General features: G+C 42.0%; 2 protein-coding genes across 2 annotated transcripts in view; both read left to right on the top strand.

The window, feature by feature from the left end:
- ZPLD1 (zona pellucida like domain containing 1) overlaps nt 1–6,301 on the top strand; it is a 34,093-nt gene extending 27,792 nt beyond the window's left edge. Inside the window, exons 9-11 of the mRNA XM_079974443.1 lie at nt 856–964; nt 2,451–2,480; nt 3,311–6,301. Coding sequence (XP_079830569.1) covers nt 856–964; nt 2,451–2,480; nt 3,311–3,489 — 318 coding nt within the window. The 3' untranslated portion in view covers nt 3,490–6,301. The remainder of the gene's footprint in view (nt 1–855; nt 965–2,450; nt 2,481–3,310) is intronic.
- Nucleotides 1–24,870, top strand: part of LOC307213948 (uncharacterized protein) — a gene marked incomplete at its 5' end in the record, with an annotated part of 607,513 nt that overhangs the window by 169,539 nt on the left and 413,104 nt on the right. The window lies entirely within an intron of this gene.

Here is a 24,870-nt window from a genome sequence, read left to right on the forward strand (position 1 = left end):
CTAACCATTACAACACACTGAGTTTATCCAGAGATCAGTAAGTGGAACTGCTTGATTGATTCCCATTTGTCCCCTGTGCTATTCTGACACCCTCTGAAAACCTCCTGTGGTTTGGGGAACAGAAAAGCATTGAAGCTGGCACAGGAGTCTTCAGGGAGAACGGGTTCAAAGCACCTGTGTTTGCAGAAGGGCAATGCTGGGGCCAAGCCATAGTATTCTAGATATTATATTTCCACTGTTGGAGATGGTAACTTTTTGCATACCAGATGCTGGAACCCACAGGAAGGGTGAGTGCTATTGCGCTTAGGTTCTGCTTCTGGGCTTCCTGTAAGCCGCTGTGAGAGCAGGACATCCATCTAGATGGGTCGTTGGCCTGATCTATGTTCTCAAAACCAGTCCTGAATATATAAGGAAACAAAGAGGCATGGACAAGACTGCACTCTCTTTCAGGAGTTGTAACAAAAGATTGCACACAACAAAGTTACTAAGTACATAGTTTCTTTTCCAATACAGTTGTACCTTGGATCCCGAAAGCCTTGCAACTCGAACGTTTTGGCTCCCGAACGCCACAAACCTGGAAGTGAGTCTTCCGGTTTGCAAACGTTCTTTGGAACTTGAATGTCCAATGGGGCTTCTGCGGCTTCCGATTGGCTGCAGGAGCTTCCTGCAGCCAATCAGAAGCCGTGCTTTGGTTTCTGAACATTTTGGAAGTCGAAACGACTTCTGGAAAAGACTCCGTTCGACTTCCAAGGTACAACTGTACAATCAAAAAGAGCTTGTTTTTAAAATGTTCGATACAGAAGGAATGTTCTTCTCTGTCCACTGAAATCATGATTGTTTTCATTGCCCCTCCAGATCTGCAGTAACAGGAAAAAAAGAGATGCAGCAAAGAGAACCACTTGGAGCCCTCAGAGTACTTCTGGAAGTGCTGTAATCTCTGCTGGCCCCATCATTACTAGAACTGGTAGGCGTGATCATATCATTGCATGATTTCAAAAACACAACCATTTTCCTGTTTAAGGATAATTTTCCGTGAGTGACATCTAATTAAGTCCTACTCATAATTTTGGTCTTGCTACTTAATCTTGACAGTTTTCCTAGTTCTGCTCAAAATGCAAAGAATTCTTGTTTATTTGTATGCATCATTATACATATAATATTGCACACTTGAAGTAACTAGCATGTATGCAGATGCTTGCAACAATGCATATAACTCCATAAAAATATGTGGGTATTCATTAGGGCTGCCCAAGCCATTCAGTGCCTCTGATTCAGAGCCACCCCCAATAAGGTCAGCTTGCTCTGGATCAACTGCCCTATCCTGGATCCAGTGCCAAATTAGTTTTGGATCCAAATTAGTTTAATTGGTTTTTAAAAACCCAACTAATTAAACCGACCAAGAGGGTCTGTTTTGCAGGACGCTCCTTCCTAAGTGGCTTCTCTATGGGGAAGGCATATTTGTGAGCACCCTGAGCCATGCAGGATTGATGCCTCTGCTCAACAGCTGTTGCATGGAGGCACCGATCCTATATGGTGCTACTTCACAAGCAGCTTTCCTGCAGGGCTTTTCTGCACCCCACAACATCATTGTCTCTGCTCAGCATCGGTCCTGTGGGGTGGGGTGTTAAGCAGGAAGCAGAATCAGTTGGTATTGGGCTTCTACCTTCACCTGGGAATATGCAGCCAGCAGTCACATAGACTTCTGCCTTTCTTGTGGGTTTTCCTGCCTGATGCCTGCACCTCCTTTCTGCCTGATGTCCCGATCCCTGACAGCCCCAGATTCCTCAGAGCCATCCAACCCAACCTGTGGCTATTTCATCCCCACTTGACTGATCTTGCCCTGGATCCCTTCATATGGGCTCAATTTGGCTTGGGCCTCAGCCAAATCTGGTGTACAGCCCAAGTATTCATGCCCTTATGAAATTATGCTGCAGAAATAGAGTACAGCATGAGCCTGACTCTTTTACATGTATTACGGGTATGATATCTATAATTTTGCAATATAAATTTACATATAATTAGTCCTTTAAAAAACAACAACTGTGCATGAGTGGCTCAGACATAGCAGGCACTCAGTGCAAGAGGCTGTCTGATGCAAGCAAAGTTTGTTTGAGTTATAACTGTCAAATTCTGTTTATATGTTTGGAACACATGTACCCTCCACCCCAAATGTGAACAACTGTTTATAATCTCTTAGCACTCCTTAAAGTATGCAGCACAGCACTGATTATAAGTCCTAGTAAATTCAATGGGACTTACTTCCAGGTAAATATACACACCTGTCTTATAACAAATGATCTAAGATTAATCTGAACAAACAAATTGATGGTGACAAACTAATAATCTCAAAAAAGTTGTTTGAAGTATCCTAGATTATGTATGAGCAGAAAGATGCTGTTCAAATAATATCCTTAAATTTACAACGTATCTATTTTTATATTTTTGTACAGATGAGACCCCAACTAATAATTCACAGCTTGGTAAGTTGTACCAATATGAGCAAACAATTATTATTATTATTATTATTATTATTATTATTATTATTATTATTATTTTATTTTAAAGGAGTATTTTAATGTTACACTAATAATAATATATATATTTTTTATTTATAACCCACCCTTCCTGGTTCAGAAAACCGGGCTCAGGGCAGCTAACAACAAACTTAAAACACTTAATTGTAATACAATGGTACCTCGGGTTACATACACTTCAGGTTACATATGCTTCAGGTTACAGACTCCGCTAACCCAGAAATAGTACCTCGAGTTAAGAACTTTGCTTCAGGATGAGAACAGAAATCGTGCTCCAGCGGCGCGGCAGCACCAGGAGGCCCCATTAGCTAAAGTGGTGCTTCAGGTTAAGAACAGTTTCAGGTTAAGAATGGACCTCCGGAACGAATTAAGTACTTAACCCGAGGTACCACTGTATACACTATACCATAAAGCACATTCAAACAATGTTATTTCACTCAAATAATTCTGGGCAATGTAGTTTACCCCTTCATATTTAAATTCCCAGCAACCCTAAAAAACTACAGTGTCCAGAATTCTTTGAGGGAGCAATGTGTTTTGAATGTGCTTTAAAGTTATAGTGTGTATGCAAGCTGCAGCCCCATTCACACTTTCCTAGGTGTAAGCCCCATTGAAATAGTGGAGCTTACTTTTGAGCGGATATGTGGACTCACACTTATCTCTCACACTGGAATCAATGGGACTTAAGTGTGAATAAATGGGAATTTAAGTATCTTTGGTTGGATCAATTTCAGTGCCTGTAAACACCTCCCTTTTCATTTCTTACTCCTTTGTAGGTAGTCCAAATGGATCTGCTTTCCAGCTGAATTCAGTCACCAGTGCTTTGATTTCAGGAGTAGTAATTTTAGGAATTATGAGCACAATTTTTTTCATATTTTCCCTCACCCTCCTCCACAGAAAGTGGTCCAGCAGTAGCCTAGTTTTGAATGGTGTACGAAACCCAGTTTTCAACTAGAAGGAACAAATCATTTGGATTTTCTCTGTGGGATTGCCATGAAATGTGTTCCCTTTTAAGCGTCACCAAGGCGGCATTCTGCTGCTTTCAAGTTCCAGCTATTCTTACTTATAGCCTTATAAACGCTATTGTATAGATAATAAGCAGTAAAGGTAATGATTGTTCTTTTTTCCATTCGTGTATGCGCGTGACAAAGCTATTTGACATTTTGCCAATGGGATTATTGATAATCCAAACGTTTTTAAACCTCCAAGTGGGATCGTAAAGTTTAAAAATTGCTCAAGGCAGAAACCTTTCCCAAATGCATTCAAATTATACAAACACGAGCGCTATGAAACATGCATAGTTAATGAGCTCCTTTGAAAAGGACAACCTTTATTTTCTCTCTCTTCAGTTTTTCTACAACATTATACGTTTTATGCCAAACTTTTCTGTACAAAATCTGGCACTTGAAATATAGTTTTCATTACCGACTGGGCTACAAAAAGGAGTTACAAACCATTTAAAATAGTAAGTAGTTAAATTGCTTTGAAAACGCGATCAAGTGCTGCAGTGGGGTGAATTCTGCTCTGTTTCAGGGTACCATCCCATTGAACAAAGAAATGGCCACAATGGGCACATGGTTAACTTGTGTTTAATTATATTTTGCCTATGCAAAAATGTTTTATATCGCAAATTTACGACTGAATTGAAACTGCTAATTGTTTTGTGGGATGTTTTTGGCAGTGTTGAAAAGCACCCTACTGATTTGGTGTTTTGTTCCCTGGAGTTGTGGTTTTCAATTGCTTTGAAAACGTTCATCTATTTATTTCCATTACACTCTGTTGCTCTCTCTTTGCATTGAATTTGTTTACCTTTAGTGATGTCATCTCATAGCCAACTCCATCTCATGGTGGCTACATCCCATCATGATGTCATCATGTTCATTAGTGGCTACCATCACCTTTGCAAATTATCCAGGATGCATTGCCCTCACTCTGAATCGATACTGTTGGCCCTCAGTGACATCAGCAACAAGCCAGATCTGATTGGACTCTATAGAGTCATAGCATCATCATGTTCACCACATGACAACTGATTGTTGGAATCACCTAATCCAAGAGGGAGAAAGTAGCAGTAACAAGAGGAAAAGAATGATACTGAAGCAGCAGCAGTGATTTAGTGAAACAATGACACTGTGCTGAAAATACACTTGCAATGAAAGCATTGCTCAATAAATAATTCTGTCCCCTGCATATTTTTCACATGGAAACCTAAATCGCAGAATAATCATTGCATTTCTATGCAAACTCAAATTCTTGTTTCAAAATGTTTTTGATTTTTCATTGTTTATTAATCCAGTCCTAGTGTGAATACTGGATCAGAATTCAATTCTGGTCCACAAAAGATGTAAACATCTCTACAAAAGGTGTTTCTAACTCTTAAAATAATTTTAAAAATCAGTCATAGGAACCCTAAGGAAAAAAAACACTACATGCCTTTAAAAATGATGATGAGGATAATAATAATAATAATTAAAAGAATGCTTCAGACTGGAAGGTACCCAGTTATTCAATGCTTAACGGACCTTATCTAGATTCAGTAAATAGTTTGGTTTCCCCCCCCTGCTTAATTCTAATTCTCTGTCTGGGATGAAGAGGACCTTCTGTCTAGGACTTCAGTAACCTCTTTTAGGAATGGAATATACAGGAAGGGTTGTCCTGAACTTACCACCACTAAAGGAAAAGAAAACAAATAATACCCAGTGTCTTCAAAAGTTTTTGAGACTTCAGGGACAGTTCCATTCTGATCCTAACTATGATTATTTAAATGTAATTTTACATTTTGTATGCATGGAAAACACAAGAGGCTGCAATCCTAACTGTACTTAGGAAAAAGTACATTTTGGATTGCCGTCTCTGCATGATCTTTACTGCACAATTTCTCTGTATACAAGATCATTTTTTACGGTCTGTAGAGGATTTGTTCCTTAGGAAAAGTGGAACAAATCCATAGAGTCTAGAAAACTGTGAACTTTGAAGTCTGTTTATTGCCTTGGGAAAATGACCTATTTAGCTAGCCTGAATGACTCATTAATGTATGGCCTCTTTCTTGAAGTTCCCAGAACTCCACAGTGAATGCAGACATTCAAATGGTCTTTCACAGAAGGACTAGTATATTTATGATAGTGGTGACAGTTTAGGGTAGCCTTCCGCAATGGGACACACACACACACACACACACACACTATTTTCCTCTTACAACTCCCATTACCCCTGCCCTGACCATTGACCATGCTGGCATAAAGCATCTAGAGAACCCAGGCTGGTCTAGGGCTATTTGTGTCTTCATTAAGTGGCACCCTACTGCATCCTTAAAATTACCACTGAAAAAGTTGTTCAGGTGGCAATTGGGCTTCTGCTAGCTCCCCAGTTAGATCATCTGTTTCCTTCTACACCTGCTGCAGAAATCAGAACTCTGGATATGATGCATGTCAGGTGAGAAGGGAACCAGAGATAAAGACAAAGCTCATTTGTCTCATCTCTTGAGTTAGAGGCAGCTGTCAGCAGGGCCAGATCCAGGTATGAGTGGTCTCTTGACAATAGGCAACCTGTGGGCCACTTCCTATATTGGTGCCCTTCCAGCTGTGGTAGGTGTCTATGAGCCGCCATTTTACATTTTCCACAATGCCCCAGAGAACCTGATGCAGCATTGCTGTGGGCGGTTTGGGAAATTTAAGGTAGTAGTTCATTGTGCTGAGGGCCCAGGACAGGTCCCAGTACCAGTAGGCCTTGCCATTACCAACAACTGTGTGAGGTGTCAGGTCCTGACATCAAGCTACTTGTGGGCGACTTGTTACCTTTAACTGTATGAAGTGGATTCTGCCTCAGGTCAACCATTTGAAGGATTCCTTTCTCTTTTCATTTCCTCTCAGCAACATTATATAATTGTCCTTGAGATAACTACTGCTTAGGAAAGGAAGCCTTTTAAAGAAGAACAGGCTATGCATCTTATCAACATACATTGTCTCCTCACACCTCTAGCTCATCTAGTAAACTTCGGATGAGCGGAACCCAAGTCACTTTGTTTCTATAACCAGGTATTTAGAGTAGCACCTTAGATATTTCTGTGCAGCTCACCAAAATATGTAAGGGGTACTGATCATAAATGAGGCTACATAATGGCAGAATGTATAGTGGGATGTAGTTTGGATGATAATTTTATCTTTCAAAAGCTAGCAGTCTGAGCAAGTCGAATGGCTGCATATTGTACCTTTTGGGTATTGTCAAGTTTCCTGTGTTAATTTTGTCTGTCTTTTTCTGTGTGAACTTAACACAAGTGGTTAATTATCAGGGCTCTTTGAATATCATGACTAAATACGGTTAATAAACAACAACAACCTGTCATATCAGTTCACTTTGGACCTCTAAAATGGCCTATAAAGTTCATAAGATATCCAACCTGCTATAGAGTTGGGTCTTTCATAACAGTGATGTGCATGGTTTCCTCCAGTCTTAATACCTCAGAAACATGTTTTTGCACTTCAGGGTTTAGATCTGATGACATGTAAAACATGATTGTTTAATAAAATAATTTGGAAGAAAAGTCAGAACAATGCTTGTATGAGTCCTTTGTTGAGCATCATCATCATCATCATCATCATGCCACAGCCACTCTGGATGACTTCCCATAAAAGCTGGATTTTGCTACAGATCATGTTTCATCAGCAGGTCTTCACAGAGCATAAGGTAAATGCATTTGTGTAGGGCTATATTTTAGTGACAGAGCATCTGCTTTGCATGCAGAACATCCTGGCTTCACACCTCAGCATCTCCAGATATGGCTGGGAGAGACATGATGCCTGAAACCCTGCAGCACCACTGCCAGTCCGTATTGGCAATGTTGAGCTAGCTAGCTAGAGCAATGATATGGCTTTGTATAAGGCAGATGGTGGATGAATTCATTCAGTTCTCATTTAAAGGCAAATTTACTGAATTTGTACTTTTAGAATCAATACACAAACTGAAGCATAGCTATCCTTCAAAATTTGCACTTTTCTGAATTTTGCAATGCAGTCCTCCAGTCAAGTAAGTTGCACATGCTAAAGTGTCAACAGAACTATATATATTCATGGCACTAGCATACAAAAAAACACTTTATTTCAGATAAAGTTGCTTTGTAAAAAATGTGAATATTAGGAAAAGTAGCACATAACAATGTGCACATTAAGAGAAATATGCAGTAAAATGCCGACAAAATTTCATGAGGGCTTTCCCCCACCCCCAATGCCAACTGGTGTGGAAACATGGAGAACTGAATTTGAGGTTGGGGGAAAAAAAGAGAAACAGAGAAAATATGAGAGTGACAGATTTGCCTATTTCTGCTACAGCTTTTGAAAAATGCTGATGTGGTTTGTGAGGCATGGGGCCTAAGGAAGTATTCAACCCACGAATGCTGTGGAGTAGCTGAGAAGGATCCACCACACCCTCCTTCCTTGAGTGAGATGTGAGGTGGCAGGTAAGGAAGGGGTGTGGCTCTGTCACTGTCATGCAGGGATATAGTTGACACCAGTCTTGGGTGCATCTGTGAAAGTGGGGCTTGCAGAGCACAGCTGGCTAGTCAGCATCTGCCACCCCTGTGTGGTGCTAACAGAGCTGCCCCCTGACCCAGTCACCACCTCACTTCTACCTCAGGTGCTGCCCCTTCCCCTCCTACTATCATTTGGCACCCAAGTATTTATTGCCTCAGGTCCCGCACCTCACAAGCTATGTCAGCAGCTTTGAACCTTGTAGGTGTCCTTATAGGGAAAAATCGTCTCTGGGCGACCAATCTGGCACCCCTGCTTGTCGTTCAGTTTTGTACAGTTTCCTGATTTTGTTCTTGTTTTTAATTGTCCTGTTTGTTCAGCTGCTCAGAATCCCTCTTGTTCCGATTGCTTTATGTGCGCTTTGCTCGGCAAGGACTCATTAGTGAGATATTCAGCGCCTAGCTTGTTGTTCTTGTGGCTTTGATTGACTTTGTTAATTCTGCTTACAGGTGTATCTCAGACAGGCAATAATCTCTCTTTACGATGGTATGCAAATTGTTTGCTTTTTACTGCCTTCCACTCAGAAAACAACTGCGCTGCATCCTCCCCCTGGCTGTTTATAATAGATGCCCTTCCCTATTTCTCCCTGTGAGGGGGAAAATATGCCTCTCCACGATGGTATGCGTACAATCAACTTAAGCACATACACATTTGTTGATCTGATGTTGTAGGAAAAAACCGTGCAGTGTGAGTGGCTCATAAATGTGTGAATTGTAAGTGGCAGGCAAACCATTACAATGCATATATATCTTGAGGTTTTAAGCCATATTGGATTAACCATTATGACAGTGCACAGGGTCCAAGCCACACTGGGTTAACTTTACTTTGCAAGGTGTATACCTGCTCTGCTCCACCATTACATGACAGGAAAACAATGATCAGATTCACTGCAACAGACCTACTTCTGGACTGGGACAGTAACTTCAGTGGTCATGCAACACATTACACTGAGCATGCATCTTTAAAAGTTTGCTGGTCTCTCCCTCCCCCCCCAAAAAAAAAATGGCCTGTGAGCCCCTCGCTTGGATTGGTACCATGGTGTACATTGAGGAGGAGTTTAACTCTTTCGACCCCATACCACCACCTCTGCTGTGATTTCTCCCAGAGCTGTTTGCCGCAAATAGCACTTTCAGATTTAAAAAGCAGTCAGCAATGGACTCTCTCTCTCCCCCTCTCCCCTGCTTCCTCCCTTCCCTCCTCTCTTCCCCACCCCATCAAATCCAAAGAACCAAGCACACTGGCTGGCCCCTGCAACTGAGGTGGCCATGTGATGTGCTCATGTTACCTGTGGACACTGTGCAAACGTCACTGCAGGATATTGAGGGCCCCCTTCTTGAATTTTTTTTTTTTGGGGGGCCCGAGGCCCCTTGCCCCACCCTCAGTTGGTTCCCCTGATACGAACTAAAATTAACATTTTGCCCCACTGGTGAAAGCTTAACCTATATTATTTCCCCTAAGGGCAAACAGGCGCTTCATGGTGGGTTGGGAGGAAATAGGAATTTCAACTTGAGAAAATGTGTGTGAAGGTCCCAGGTCCAACCCCTGGCATATCCACAAAGGGCAGGGAAAAATTTCTGCTGGGAACTCCAGAGAGCTGCAGCCAGTCTGTGTAGACAACACTGAGATTAGAAAAGTTGAAGACCCCAGATTACATATGGTACCTTCCTATGTTCACATGAGAGCAATTTTGTTTATTTATATTTACCGTATTGGCCTGAATATAACCTGCACCCGCAAATAAGTCACACCTTTAAAATTTGGCGGCTTGGGGAAGACTTGGGAGCCGTGGACAGGACGGGCACCATTGCCCTGTGCTGCTTCCTGGGGGTGAGGGGGAGCTGCGCCACTTTGCCGGTGGTGTAAGGTCACAAATATAAGCCACACTTTAACTTTTCACAATCAGAATTTGGAAAAAAGTGCAGTTTAAATTCAGGCCAATATAGTACTTAAGTTTTGGGGGACAGACTAGCTCAGTGGCTGGAGCATTTACTTTGCACACAAAAGGTCCCAGTTTCTATCTCTGGCTTCTTCAACTAGAAGAAACCAATAGTATAATAAACCTTAAAAGGTAAAGGTAAAGGTACCCCTGCCCGTACGGGCCAGTCTTGACAGACTCTGGGGTTGTGCGCCCATCTCACTTAAGAGGCCAGGGGCCAGCGCTGTCCAGAGACACTTCCGGGTCACGTGGCCAGCGTGACATCGCTGCTCTGGCAAGCCAGAGCCGCACACGGAAACGCCGTTTACCTTCCCGCTGGTAAGCGGTCCCTATTTATCTACTTGCACCCAGAGGTGCTTTCGAACTGCTAGGTTGGCAGGCGCTGGGACCGAGCAGCGGGAGCGCACCCCGCCGCAGGGATTCGAACCGCTGACCTTTCGATCGGCAAGTCCTAGGCGCTGAGGCTTTAACCCACAGCGCCACCTGCGTCCCGATAATAAACCTTATACTTGCTATAAAGCAGCTTTCTGTGTTCCTGTGTTCTATTTTCCTGTTGAAGGGGAGGGTTAAAATCCACATGCCCCAGTGCCACAGTCTCAATCCTCTTTAGGAAGCATGCTACCACAGGCTACCAGAGAATATGTTTAAATAAATATTTGGAAGAAGAATGGTGTTTTAGCTAATGCTTTAAACTGGGCAAAGTCTTCTCACTTCATTTCTCACATATCCAGCAGTGATGTTGATTGCATTTATCACCTGATTCTCCCGGCTGGTCTCACGGGCTTGCTAGATTAGGGCCAGAGATAACAAGACTCTTGCATTTTATTTGGTAGCAAACAGAGAATAAAATATAGCATCACTAAACTATCAAATCTTTGTGACTGATACGGAGCCACAATCAGTTTGTTAACAGTCAAGCTATTTTGTTCCCGAAGCAGCATGCTTTCAAATCAATATAAGTCTGCATGAGGGAATGCTTTTTGCCACTATTGTACGCCTAATGCCAGCGAATTTACTGAGGCATCATATAACTGGAGTCATTAAGGTTAGTCTACATAATGTCGTAGTGTCAGCAGTGCGGATGTAAGCTCACAAGCTGCTCCAAATTAGCATTGCTTATAGTGTTGTTTATGGCAGACTGTGGCTCATAATTGTGGTGTTTGAGAAAATACTTCCTTGGCAGTTGTCACACTTCACATCCAGCTGTCAGGAAAAGAAATATAATAGCATTAAAGATCAGCATTAAAAATACAATGAAAGTGTCAGGAATTTATGTACCTATAGGTAAATAAATAGTCTGAATATTCTTGCCTTTATTCTCATAGCTGTTTGAAGGCATGAGTTTAAGGGGTTTGGGATTTCTAAAGAGTAGTCAAATGGCATTCTTTTAGGATGGGGGAGTCATTGCAACTTCTAGATTCTAAAACTTCTTGTTTTTCCATTTACCAAAAACTCCAGCACTTGAGTGGATAAAGAACAATGAGACCTCTTCAGTTTTCATCCTCTTTAAATGCACAGACATACATGGATCACGGCTTGCTGGCCATGACCTCAAACAATCTCCATGACCTCAAACAATTACTATGTGGAATAGAACTCAATGGAAAACCAGAATGCTGAGAACTCCTGACTGTTACAGGGCATGAGCATAATGCTGGCTTTCCTTTCTTATGCAATGACCAGAATCAGAAGCAGTTTGCTGGGTTGGGCAGCAGCTGGCTCATTGTTGCTTATGGGGAGGGAAATGGGGAGGGGCAAGGTGAGGGAACAGGGAGGTTGGTGCAGTGCAAAAACACTGGCAGGAACATCAGGTTGCCTCCAACCACATGTTTGCACTTTGCCAACCTCCCTCCTATTTCACACCTCCTCCTCCTCCTGGTAAGCAACAGTGACACACCTGCCTAGAACTTAGTGTAGTGGCTCTGCACCATCCCATTAATCAATTCTGACAGTAATGCTGCAATATAGTGTATAACAACACACACACACACACAGACACACACACACACCGCTATAGCAGAGGTATCCAAACTACTGCCTCCTTTTCAGAAAAAAATTACTCCGTGTCCCTGGAAATCTACCTTCTTTAAGCGAACAAACAGAAAGATGCAGTGACAAATTTGCATTCTCTTATGTGCCATTTTGTGTGTTTATTTGGAAAATAAAGCAAACACTATAACTTTAACTCTAAGTTGCATCAGTAAGCGTCATTATACAGATGAAACATGTACAAATGATTTTTCGAATCTTTCTTCTTTTATTTCTTTATGCTTCCACTGCCCCTTATTTTTATTCGACACCCCCAATTGCACCTAGGACTTCTACCGCCCCTGTGGATTGTTTCAGTGCCCCCCTGGCGGGGGGCAGTATCGTCCACTTTGGGCAGCACTGGTCTACAATTTTAGATGTTTTGTTAAGATATATATTTTTCTGTGAGTGTTTAGAGGAGAAGCATGATTAGTGTTATTAGTCATTGTTATTCAGTTATTTGTTTTTTTAATAAAAAAGCATTGTGTTATTTTTACAGATGGTTTGCTGCAAACTGCCTTTTGGATTATGCAAAGGGTGGCATATAAAATCAGTAAATGAATAAATTATGGCAATTCTTTCTACAGATACGATAGCACCCTTAGGATGACTGGATATTGTTTTTCATTATTAGTTTATTTACTTAAAATATTTCTAATTCATGGGGGGAAATGGAGGCCTACCACTAATAACAAAATGTAGCTTGACTACTTGAAAAACAAACTAAGAAATGGTATCAATCAATAGCCTGTACTACAATTCATAAATCAAAGGTACACTGTATTTGTTGGAATATGCATACGTTGGAAGGTATATCATATAGGGCACTTGACTTTGTCTTCCTTCTCCATACCTTTCCATTCTGTATGGATATCATTCTATGTTTCGAAAGTCTTGAGCCTCAAAGCAATGTTTGTTCTGTAAGGTCAGAAAAAAGCTTGACAACAAATTGGTTTGGAATTATTGAGCTAGTTTTTACCCTTTAGGCTGGGATCTTTATGAATGAAACAACAGTGAATGAAAGGGTGGAAAACCCTCAAAACAATCTATATCTCTGTAGAATACCATAAAAGCAAATATTGCTGTAGGGAGGAAAACCCATAAAAATCACATCAGGAGTTTCTCAGTTGTGAAATTCAATTACAGAAGGGTTTTGCTCCTGTCTACAGTGCCAATCATTTCCATAGCATCTTCTCATATAAAAGGCTGGAAAGGGGAACCATTAGTAGGTTTTGCATTGTGTTAGCAAACTGTAGCAGAGCCTAACCATACAATTCAAGGCCATCTATAGAATTGGTTTGCAGAATTTCTAAGCAGCCCCCTAACATAAGTGAGAGCATCACATACAGACCATTCTTCAGTTGTCTCATAGAAGGAATATATTTTTTGTGTCAAGAACAGGGAGTTAAGGTAAAGGAAATGATCAGTAATATACTGTTATGGCCACCCAATCTCTGCCAAGCGGTAGCAAGATTCCAGGGGTCTTGGCAGTTCCCCAGGGTTGTGTTGAGAAATCAAGGCTCAATAGAGACTAGTGTCTTCCTAAAATATGGGGAGGAACTCCACCCCACTTATTGTCTCCAGAGGAAGATCGCTTGACTTCAAACCCCACATATATTATTTTCAGAAATTATAGGGAGAACCTGGCACTCAGGAATGTTAGGGGATCCTTGCCCCCTGAAAACCCACACCAATACTGTAAAACTATGTCGGGGGTGAAACCTTTCTTTTGGTTAATTGCTGTTTACAGCTATTGCTGGAGCAAGTGTATCTGAACAAATCTAAGAAGGAGCACACCGTTTGTACAAATCTGAGGGTTTTATATATATTAAAAAGAACTGTGTACTTTGTTTCTTCAAAACTGAACCTGGGCCATGTGCTGCCTTCCTGAGAGGCCACCAATTGGCCCATGCGGCCAAACTTTAGGCAAGATCTGTAGCGATTGCTCTTTGGTTGAAACCCGTGGCAATGTTTAATAGCATGAGCTGTGTTTTTGTGTGCTTAATGACAATCAATGACCGGCTGAAGGTACTGTGTGAGTGGCAAGAAACTGTTTTGCTATTTAAAATAAAAATCCCCAAACCTGAGAGAAACTTCTATTTCACTGTTGTTGACACATTGTGAGACTTTTGAATGACTGTGATGGGAAGTGTCCCCAGGGGTGGTTAAGATGTCTGGGGAATGACTCCACCTGAGAGAAACTTAGGGCTGGCCACAACGATCAGATGTGAAAAGCTGGAGCTGGGCTCATCCTGGAGTGGAGCACCAACACCACATAGAGTAGCTGGTGCGTTTTGTTTTGAGTGCAAATTTGGATTAAGGGGAAGTGGTGGCTGTGGTGTCATGGGTTTGTTTGTTTTTTTTGACTCTTCAGGACAAAGATGTTTATACCTGGAGAGATCTTTTGTTCTGTGCATTTCACACACCCTTAAATATTCCTCAGCTGAAAATATGGATATATTCTACATCAATGTCCCCTCTCCCACCCCATGACTCCTCCTCAGAGGCTGGGGCAGGGACACAGATGCAGAACAAAGGAAACCGGAGCCAGGCAACCATAATGGATGCTCTTCGGCGTCCACAAATGCTCAGTGCCCCTAGTAGCCATGGCAACAGCCTCACAGACAGGCCATGCCCCAACCACTCTGCCACCCACCGCTTTCTTTATGGGAGACTTTATGTGAGTGCAATCCTAAACATGTCAGCCCACTGAGCTCAGTATTTCTGGGTTAGTGTGTACAGGATTGCAGCAATACTTTTCCAGTATTCACAGCCTAAGAACCATTGAAATGCAAGCATACAAACAAATTGAGTGAGAAAGAGGATTTCTTCAGCCTAAAAGCTGTGGTGTGGGAACTTCTGTGCTCCATATGCATTTTGTTGGTGAGGAAACATGGATTTGCATGTTTTTTTCTCCATAAAAAAGAACTGCAAAGTGTTTCATAGCACAAATGTTTCCCCTATAGTTTTGGTTATTTTAATTTTTTAAAATCCACTCGGTATGTTATTCTGATGTTTCCAGGTGGAAATACCAGGTATCATGTAAGTAAATCAAAAGTTTTATTTGAAGAGAGATATCTTCTAGGTGACACTCCTGTTGTTTCTTATAACAATAAACTATTGCTAGATAATTGAGAGTCAATATTGTTTTCATGAAAAGCCATTGATGTTTTTCTGGAAATAGCTTCTCTTCATTCTCTCCCCTCCTCCCCGCTGGGTCTGGAGAGTTTCCTTTTATTATCAGAGACCAGCTGATGATTGATTCTTGGAACTCAAAAGTGACATTTGAATAGTCTCAGCTTCTCTGACCTATTTCCCATAATTGCCTGATAAGGTATACCACAATGGTTTCTGCTTCGGAACAACTATATCTGAAAAAGGTGGGGTTTTTTGTTTTTGTCAAGGGGACTTTAATCTCGCCTCTGCCAGTTGCAGCTGTGTTTTACTTAAAAGTTGAAAGGGAAAAGTTACTTCATTGCAAGCCAATCCTGACATTATTCAGGAGTAAGTACTACCAATTTGAATGAGATTTGCTTCAAAGTAAATACCTGTTGTCTCCATTAATCAAAATATATCACGGTTGCAAGGGTAGCCACTCTTTGCTTGGACATTATTGTAATACATTCACTAGCTATATATCCATATATATAGTGTAGGTTATGGCAGTTCGGCCTTGGGTTGAATAGCGGTGGATCTACACGCAGGAAAAAATGCTATAAATAAGTCGTAAATTAAATCATTATAACCAAAGGGGGGAAAACCCCTACGTAAAATCTCATAGGAAAGTTTTGTGCTCCACAGCACCATCTGGTGTTGCATGTTTATAACACATTTGAAATGCTGTTTTTTGACTAATGCAGCTGAGTCCTAGGAATTGTTTGGGTGAACTCTGGTTGGACTTTGGGTGCTTCTCATCTGATTGTCCTTTTTCACCTTCTCTTAATTGGACTGGCTTTTGGCAAGTTTAGGCTTTTCAATTTGGCTGCCTGTTCTTGTCATTTATGACTGACAGAATTTCTTCTTCATCCCATTAATAAATACAACCTTTTCACCAATTCCAATCTTCTCTTCAATCCATGTATGGGACAGTTCATTTCAGAATTCACAAAAATTAAATTCTTCAAGCATCCTTACATGAAGCATGGGATATCATGTTGCATGGTCTGATTTTCTAACATGACTACTTCAGGATAATGAGAACAATAATGCGAGACTAATGAGTAATATTTGCCAGACACAAACTTTGTACAGTGTTCCAACTTGCCATAGCTGATGAACATGGACTCTTTCCATTGTCCAACCTGCTGTTTTGGTATGCGTTCCTTCTTAAAAGTTTGCAGATCTATCCAATATGGGACTTACTTGACTCTTAAACTTTTTTGTATCAGATGCTGGTTACGTATTCTCTGAAAAATGCCATTTTGCAGAAGTTCTGCACTATCAGTCTATATCTATTCAACAACATCTCATCAATTACGGGTAGCTGTGCTTTAAATTGAAAATATGGGACTGGCACCCAGTGCACTAGCCTTTGGTAATATATTTGATTGCTTGCTGCAGAATGATGTCATTTGTTTTGACTTCTGACACATTTTCTCCAAATACTGGGCAGCTTTTCTTTATCAAAGTTGACATGGGTAATATCAAATTCCTCATCATTTTCTCTGACAGTACTGTCAAGTGCCCTGGATAATGTGTCTCTCAGATCTTTTCCTGGCCTGTACTCAACAGTTAAGCCATATAACCGAAGTTGGAAAATGAATTTGTGGATCCTAGGGGACGACATCTGCCAGCCCTATCATTGCAACAGATAACAGAAGCTTATCAGTTTCTGCAACATCTGCCCTTGCATAGATGAGCACATGACAATTTTTGCACAGATATGCCAAGGCCAAAGCTTCCTTTTCTATCATTTGTGTTGGCAGCATTTTGTGAGAGCTCTAGAAGCACATGCAACCAGTCTCCAAATTTTTTTGTTGTTATTTTTGCAACAGTGTTGTTAAAATTCCCTCTTTTGAGGAAGAGGTTGACAATTTGGTTTATCTTTTATTATCAAAATTAATTTAGTATAGTGATTGTTTTGATTGATTGACTGATCTATTTGTGGCCCATTTTCAGTGTATTTTTCCTAGGTATAGATTGCATAGACTGCTTACCATTCTCAAGCAGTAGTGACAGTTGCGGTCAGGAGTGGTCACAGGCAAACTGGGGTGGGGGTGGGGGTCTGAAGTTTCCTGTGTGACCAGCTGTTTGATATCAGCTTCAGTCAGTGATGAAACCCTGGCAACATTTGATTTTACACTGGCCCATCATGGCCATGCCTGGGGGTGGTGTGTTGGTGGCGGACCTGAGACTTAGCTTCACTCAGGTGCCTCTCCTGGGCAACAATCTCATCTGCAGCATCGGAGGCATGAAATATTAACACAAATGTGCCCACACAATATATTTAAATCTCCATCAGGCTCACGTGTTTATTCTCACTATGATTTGAATCCAGCTGCCAGCTCTTATTCTTCTGTTCTCAATAGAACAATGATTCTGCTTTACATTTTGGGAATCACTTTGATAGCAAAATAGTTGTCAGTGAAGCTTCCCTTTTGAGCCAAATATTGCTAAGTAGCTCTGATAAAAGTTTGGGCAGAGTTTTCCTCAGTTTTCTTCCAGCAAAATGTTCATTTGCCTGTTATCAAGGAGGAATAAATGAGGCATTACCATAATAATTTTTTCTCATTGAAATAAAGACTGATCTCATTAAGGTATGTTTCCATAGAAATAAGTTAGGCACTAGCAATGATCCATTTTACCCCCAAAACAAAACAAAACAAAACAAAACAAAACTGTCTCTTAAAAAAACACATTTCCATTTGCACTCAACTATTTTAAGAAAGCAAAAATCAATGTAGTTTAAAGCATTTTTGTTTGCAAATTAAACTCCCATAGAATCAGGTTAATTGAAAAATGTTTATTTGCTAAGAGGCTGTAAAATTAAAGTAGAAAAGTGATCAATGTTCAGAAATGGCACCTCATTTTTACTGAGCCTGTCAGTAAAATCAAATAAGGAGTTTGCACCTAAGACACACCCAAAGTGACTTAGTCTAGAAGTGTCTGCCTAAAGCCAATATAATGACTTGCGAATCCATTAAGGTTTAAGTCTTGTTCATTCATTCAAAACGATGCTGTTGGTGTCAAGTGTGTTCTGGGGAATTAGGGGCACACATATGAGTTTCACTCCCAACATCCTCCTCTGCCACATGCTTCTTTGGGTATTGAAAGTGTGAGCCAGTTTAGCATAGTGGTCAGAGTGTCAGACTAGGACCTGGGCTCACAGAGCTCACTGGGCCACAGAGCTCACTGGGTGAGATGTTGTTTGCAGATGACACAGCCTTGAAGCACGCTTTAGGGAAGCTCGACAGAGAGTCATCAACCATTTTGCCTAAACTAGCATGGAGTTTGGCCTGACCACCAGCCCAACAGAAGCCAACATCCTGGGTCAGGACATCACCAGCACTCCACATGTCAGCATTGGTGACCATACGTTTGAGGTGGTAGACGATTTTGTCTGCTTGGCTCCACCATAACCAGCAACCTTTCTATTGATGCTAAGCTGGGCAAGCGCATAGGTAAGGCAGCTACAGCAAAGGCTGGCCTCTCCAGAGAATGGTGCTAACTACCAATACCAATACCAATATGAAGGTCTACCAGGCTTGAGCATGCTGCTTTATGTGAGTCATGGGCAACTTACACCTGCCAGGAGTGACACCTCAGTGCCTTCCATATGCACTGTGTCAGGAAGGTTTGGGGCATCACATGGCAGGACAAAGTCTCAAACAAAGATGTGCTCTTCCAAGCCCACATTCCCAGTGACATCTACACTGGCTTGGTCATGTAAACAAGAATGGAAGATAGTAGGATCGGGAAATGTTTAATGTCTAATGTTTTACCATTTTTATGTGCTGTAAGCCACCCAGAGTGGATGGGGAAACCCAGCCAGATGGGTGGGGTATAAATAATAAAATTATTAATAATTATTATTATTTAGGATCTTCAAGGGTGTGCTCTAATGGAAGCTGGCTTCAGGCACCAAGCCCATTAGCAGATCAACCCTGGCTCTGTAAGCAAACATGATATGAAGGCTGGCAACATTAACCCCACTAGTGGGAATCCCTTGCAAACGACCACAGTGGCTGAAGATAGGTAGTCAGGTCATGTATCCACAGCAGTGGCTAGAGGAGAAATGACTGCTGGGAGGAGTGCAGAGAGAAGAAACACCATGGTGCTTCTGAAGCAGTGAATCTGGACACCTTCATCTGCCCCAGCTGCCACAAAACATGTCTCTCCTGTATTGGTCTCTACAGCCACAGCAGGCACTGTAACTCTCCAATGGTTTGACTTTACCCCCGATGGCACATTCTTCCATTGTCTCTTGATACAGACAGATGCCAACAACTAGATGGTAGGAAGGGAGCTGCCTTATACTGAGTCAGATCTTTGGTCCACACTGTCTACAGTGACTGACAACAGCTCTCTGGGATTTCAGACAGGAGCCTCTCCCAACCCTAAAGGTAAAGGTAAAGGGACCCCTGACCGTTAGGTCCAGTCGTGACTGATTCTGGGGTTGCACTCTCATCTCGCTTTACAGGCCGAGGGAGCCAGCATACAGCTTCCAGGTCATGTGGTCAGCATGACTAAGCCGCTTCTGGCGAACTAGAGCAGTTCCTATTTATCTACTTGCAATTTGATGTGCTTTCGAACTGCTAGGTTGGCAGGAGTAGGGACCGAGCAATGGGAGCTCACCCCGTCGCAGGGATTTGAACCGCCGACCTTCTGATCGGCAAGTCCTAGGCTCTGTGGCTTAACTCACAGTGCCACCCGCGTCCCTCTCCCAACCCTGCCTGGGGATAATGAAGATAGAAGCTGGGACCTTTTGCTCGCAAGGCAAAAGTTGCTCTACAACTGAGCTATGGCCTTTCCATGTTACTGCAGCAGTATATGTAATCTTTTATATGCATTCGTCCCTCAAAACTTTTTTAGCATTTAGAAGCTGACTTCTGTATGGGCAGAACTGATTTTATGAGTCCTTATCATGCATTTTTCAGCCATCCAGTATTTGGGGTGAGTATCAGGCAATAATAATGTTCACAATTTGCCCAATCCACATGGCGGAGAGCATTTTAACTTGGCAGCAGTGCTATGTGATGCACCTGAAAATAAGCAGCTGCCATTGCAATTTCTGTAATGTCAAAAGGGCACCTTCTGCCACCTGGAACAATTTGGAATCAAGTTTGAAATCAAATATACCTTTTATTCAATGCCACTTTTCATTTAATTTACAGATGCAGGAAATGCAGAAACAGCTGTAAACATCTCTTGTGGAAATAGTGTCAAACAACACAAAATCATACTAAATGCTGAACTGCCGTGAACCTATTAAATGCATTGCTTCAGAGTGTTTTGATAGCTGCTTGGATGAATAGCTTTCCAAAGTGATTTCATCTGTCAGTGGAACGCAAGCAGCTAGCCGATAACAAGGAAGGCAGCTCACCTGTTTAAAAAATAGTATGCTGTTCAATAAAAGATCCTTGGGATACAGAACCAAGGAGAGACCTGACCATTCTCCATGGTTTGTGGAGGTATCTGCTGGTCTCCATGAATGCTGAACTACAGTGAAGTGCAGCTATTTTTATTTTATTTTTTTTATAAATAATTTTTATTGCTTTTCTTTTTTAAAACACGAAATATAACAACCTTTCAAATACATATCAAATACATTTGCTACACTGAGCTTGTGACTTCCCTCCTTCCCTTCAGCTGGTTTTCCAATTTCTAATAAATTGTAAGCGCATTTTAACTGCCAGTTTCTGTCCTTCAATATATAACAAGTCCCCTTTTGTCCATGGTTAGATACTATTTTTACATTACGTTACAAGATTTATTTCAGTCCTGCTAGTGTCTTCACATTTTTGCAATGATCTTTCAAGTACTCAATAAATTTACTCCATTCTCTTTGGAATTTCTGGTTGCCCTGGTTCCAGATCCTAACAGTTTGGCTAACTTTGCATAGTCCATCATCTTCATCTGCCACTCCTCAATCTTTGGTAATTCTTTTGTCTTCCACCTTTGGGCTAACAAAGTCCTTGCTGCCATTGTGGTGTATATAAATAGTCTTTGATCTACTTTTGCAATTTCTTCTCCCATCATTGGGGAAGATATATTTTAACAACCAGCATGAGTTTGACCAAGCTGCGGGAGGCACTGGAAGACAGGAGTGCCTGGCGTGCTCTGGTCCATGGGGTCACAAAGAGTCAGACATGACTAAACGACTTAACAACAACAATAGTTTAACAAGCTATTTTTATTTTAAAGGCTCCCACCTCAGATTTTGCTTGAACTGGGAATTGTGGCTTTCCATGAATCCAGGGCCACAATCTGAACACAAATATTAAATGTTTTGACAGAGACAACGGTGACTTATTTTCTCTGCTGTAAATAAAACGCTTCTTAGATTAGGAAGCAGCTGTGTACGGACTGTTATTTCTACACCCACACAAGGCACACACCGCTGCTCACAATACTCTGCTCGAAGCTGGGAAAAGTCCAGAGGCACAAGGCAGTGTGCCGGACGTTTGAATTCCACATGTTTTCATTCATTTGTTCAGGCTTTATTAATAACCACCATTAAAATAATGCTGGACATAGGTTGGAGAACATGAGGAGCAGGCAGGAGTCACCAATTCCCTCTTCTGCCTTGACAAGCATCATGGGCCAGCCACCAGTGTAAGCTCCTTGCAGCTCGCCCAGCTGTGGAAATTGGCAGGCTGGAAGGAGTGCACTGTCTATCCCTTGTAGGGGGTGTTCTGCAAACATCACACCAACTTAAAGTCAGGTGGGAAAAACAGGGCCTGGAGCTCAAAGCAGATGAAAGAGATGAGCTCAATTGTGGATGTGTAAGAGAGGCAAACTTGGACAAACGTCTATAAGGGAGAGATGTCCTGAGGCCGGCAAGAAGCCTCGATGCAAGAGGGAAGGCATGCAGGAATCCCTCTCAAACCCTGAGAATGCAAGACCCCGAGGCCTCCCCCCGTGAAGAATAATGACACATGAACACAGTATATTAGGTTAATGCTTAATGGGCAAAAATTAGGCCACAACTTTATTGGTTACAGAATGTGAATGGTATTGGCTTAGGCATTAGAAATGAACAACTATATCTGACTCTTGCCTGCCATGCAGGGAGTCCTGTAAGGGTAAACCACCATTGACTCGAGCTCCCCCATGGTTCCCGATGGGGTCGTGGCATGGCCCTAGCCCCTCCGCGGGCTTTGGACAAGATCAACACCCCTGGATCCCTTTAACGGAATACCCTTCAACATGGAGGGGCAGGTTACGGCCACACCTCCCCTCCCCAAAACAGAGACATGCCAATGCCTAACCGCCAAACCTTACAAAAGTTGTGACAATTCCTACGAAGTAGCTGAAAACCAAATGGCCAATGCCAATTTGCCAAATGGGAAAATTCCTACCAGGCCCACAACGGCGACCAACCACCAATGATGAAAACCTGAAAAGTGGGAGGGAGGGAGGGAGGGAGATCCGGAAAGGCAAGCCAGAGGAAGTTCCCTGGCTCACGCTGGAGTTTAAATAGACCCGGCCACTCACCCCGCCCCCGGCCAGCCAGATTGGCAGGCCAGGGCAATGATGTGGCCAGGACCTCCAGTGACATGGGACGTTCCTCATGTCCCGACGCCAGCGGAATGCCATGCGGTCTGACCACAACCCCACCCCACCCTGAAGCAGAGCAGATTTTTTAGCTCATAGAGCAATAGTTCTCAGCACCCTTGTCAAACTACAATTCCCAGGATTCTTTGGGGGAAGTCACATGCTGCAAATGTATGTTGGGTGTGTTTTAACATGTCTGGTGTGGATCTGCCCATAATGAGCAAGTGAGCTCTATATTCGATCACTTTAGATGGTACAAGGTAATGAGAAAAGGAGACAGCTAACAAAGGAGACAAAGACTGGAAGGTTTTCCCCTGGATTTTTTTTTTTTTTTAAATAAAGTCAGTCAGTCGAGGCACAAAGAAGCAAATGGCGATACACAGTTGCATATACAGTAAAACCAAAACATTCGCCCTTTTGCAATTTTGTAAGCCTTTGTTGGGGGATACAGCTGGCAGGAATGGGGTCATAAGAGCCACCAGCAATGTGTGTTCTTCTCCTTCTACGTGGTTTTTTTTTAATGGTATGGAATGGGAGTGGATAATGTCTGAATGGTGCTTGGGACACTCCTGTAATGCACTGGCGGAGGAAGAGGGCTGCGGGGGGAGCGCACCATCCCCAGCAGCGCGATCCCGGTGGGGTGCCATCGCGGTTCTCCTCCTCAAGCGGTGTGCCGCCACAAGCATTGCGCCACACCCCGAGGATGCACGTCACGCCCCTTCGGGCAGCGCGCCACACCCCTGAAGCTCTGCCATTGCTGTAATGCAATGTTACTTCAGTCTGGGCTGATGTGAATGTCAGTGCAGGGTTGTAGGCCATGATATTGCATTGGCACAGGAATACCAACTTTTCCTACCTTGCGATTTGGGGCTGGGCGCACAGCAAGTTGTTGGAATAAACTGTAAAATAAACAAGCATGTGAACACCAGAACTTGGCAGCTAGATATTAAAGTATTTCACAGGGTCTAGAAGAACATCCACTTTTGTTCACACAGATAACAATAATACCAATGTCTGGATGATAACCAAGCACTAAAATGTGATTGTTAAAATAAATTCAAGGTTATGGAATATTAGCAGTGCTATTTTTCTAGAAAAAGAGGAGCGGGAATTCACCATGAAGGCCTCCCTGGTTCTTTTATAATGGCAATGGCGCCCAACTGAGAGGTGCCAGAACTGAGTTTTGGTGAGTACCAGTTGAAAAAAAGCATTGCATTTTAGAATATACAAGGAAACAAACAACAGAAGTGAAGAGAAGTGCAAGGAATGAATACAGAAACATAAAGAAAAGTTCATTTCTAAGGATATACTGCCACCTTGCAACTTTTATATTAAGTACAGCAACTCAAGATCATTTTTGAAGGTGAGCTACCCACCAAAGAAAACATGAAGTCAACAAAAACAATGTTGTACGTATATATAATATTAAACAGCCTCCTTGGCTATCCAGACTTTCCTTTTATTAGAAACCTGATTCTCCTTTGCTTTGCACTATCCTGATAAATGTATTAAATTAACTGTAAAATTACTGCTCATACATTATGATTTGGGTGTGTATATGTAATCAAATTAAGTTTCTGGAGAATATCTGTGTTCTTCTAGTATCATACTTTGGAAAATCCTGAAGGCAATGCAATTCAAAGCAGCCTCATCATACAATGGTTCGTAGCTGGACTCTTTATAAGTACTATGCACTTATACGTTTGACGGATGAAGGTTTGCTTAACATTGCCATCCTGTCTTCTTTCTCCTTACTGCTACAACAGATATGTGTACAGTTCTTTCATTTCACAAGACACAGTAGTGCCCATTTCACATAAAATTAAAATCTAACCCTAGACTTCAGGTGGCCAATATTACAGGTACTTAACCTTTCTTCAGAATTTTTTCTATTTCATAGGAGGCAGGCTTGGAAATTTCGAAGTTTTTAGCTTTGTTTACAAAATTCAAGTAAAATAAAGATGCTAAATTAAAGCACTCCAATTCAAACATGTTTAATGCAAATTACCCAAATTTGCATAAATATTCCCCCCCGAAAACTCACTTCACTGGGTGGAGCACGTAGGTAGCATGCAGGAATCCTGGGTTCCGTCTCTAGTATTTCCAGGTAGGCCTGGAAAAGACTACTCTCTGA

The sequence above is a fragment of the Podarcis cretensis genome (assembly GCF_951804945.1).
Source record: "Podarcis cretensis genome assembly, chromosome: 4".
Lineage (NCBI taxonomy): Eukaryota > Metazoa > Chordata > Lepidosauria > Squamata > Lacertidae > Podarcis > Podarcis cretensis.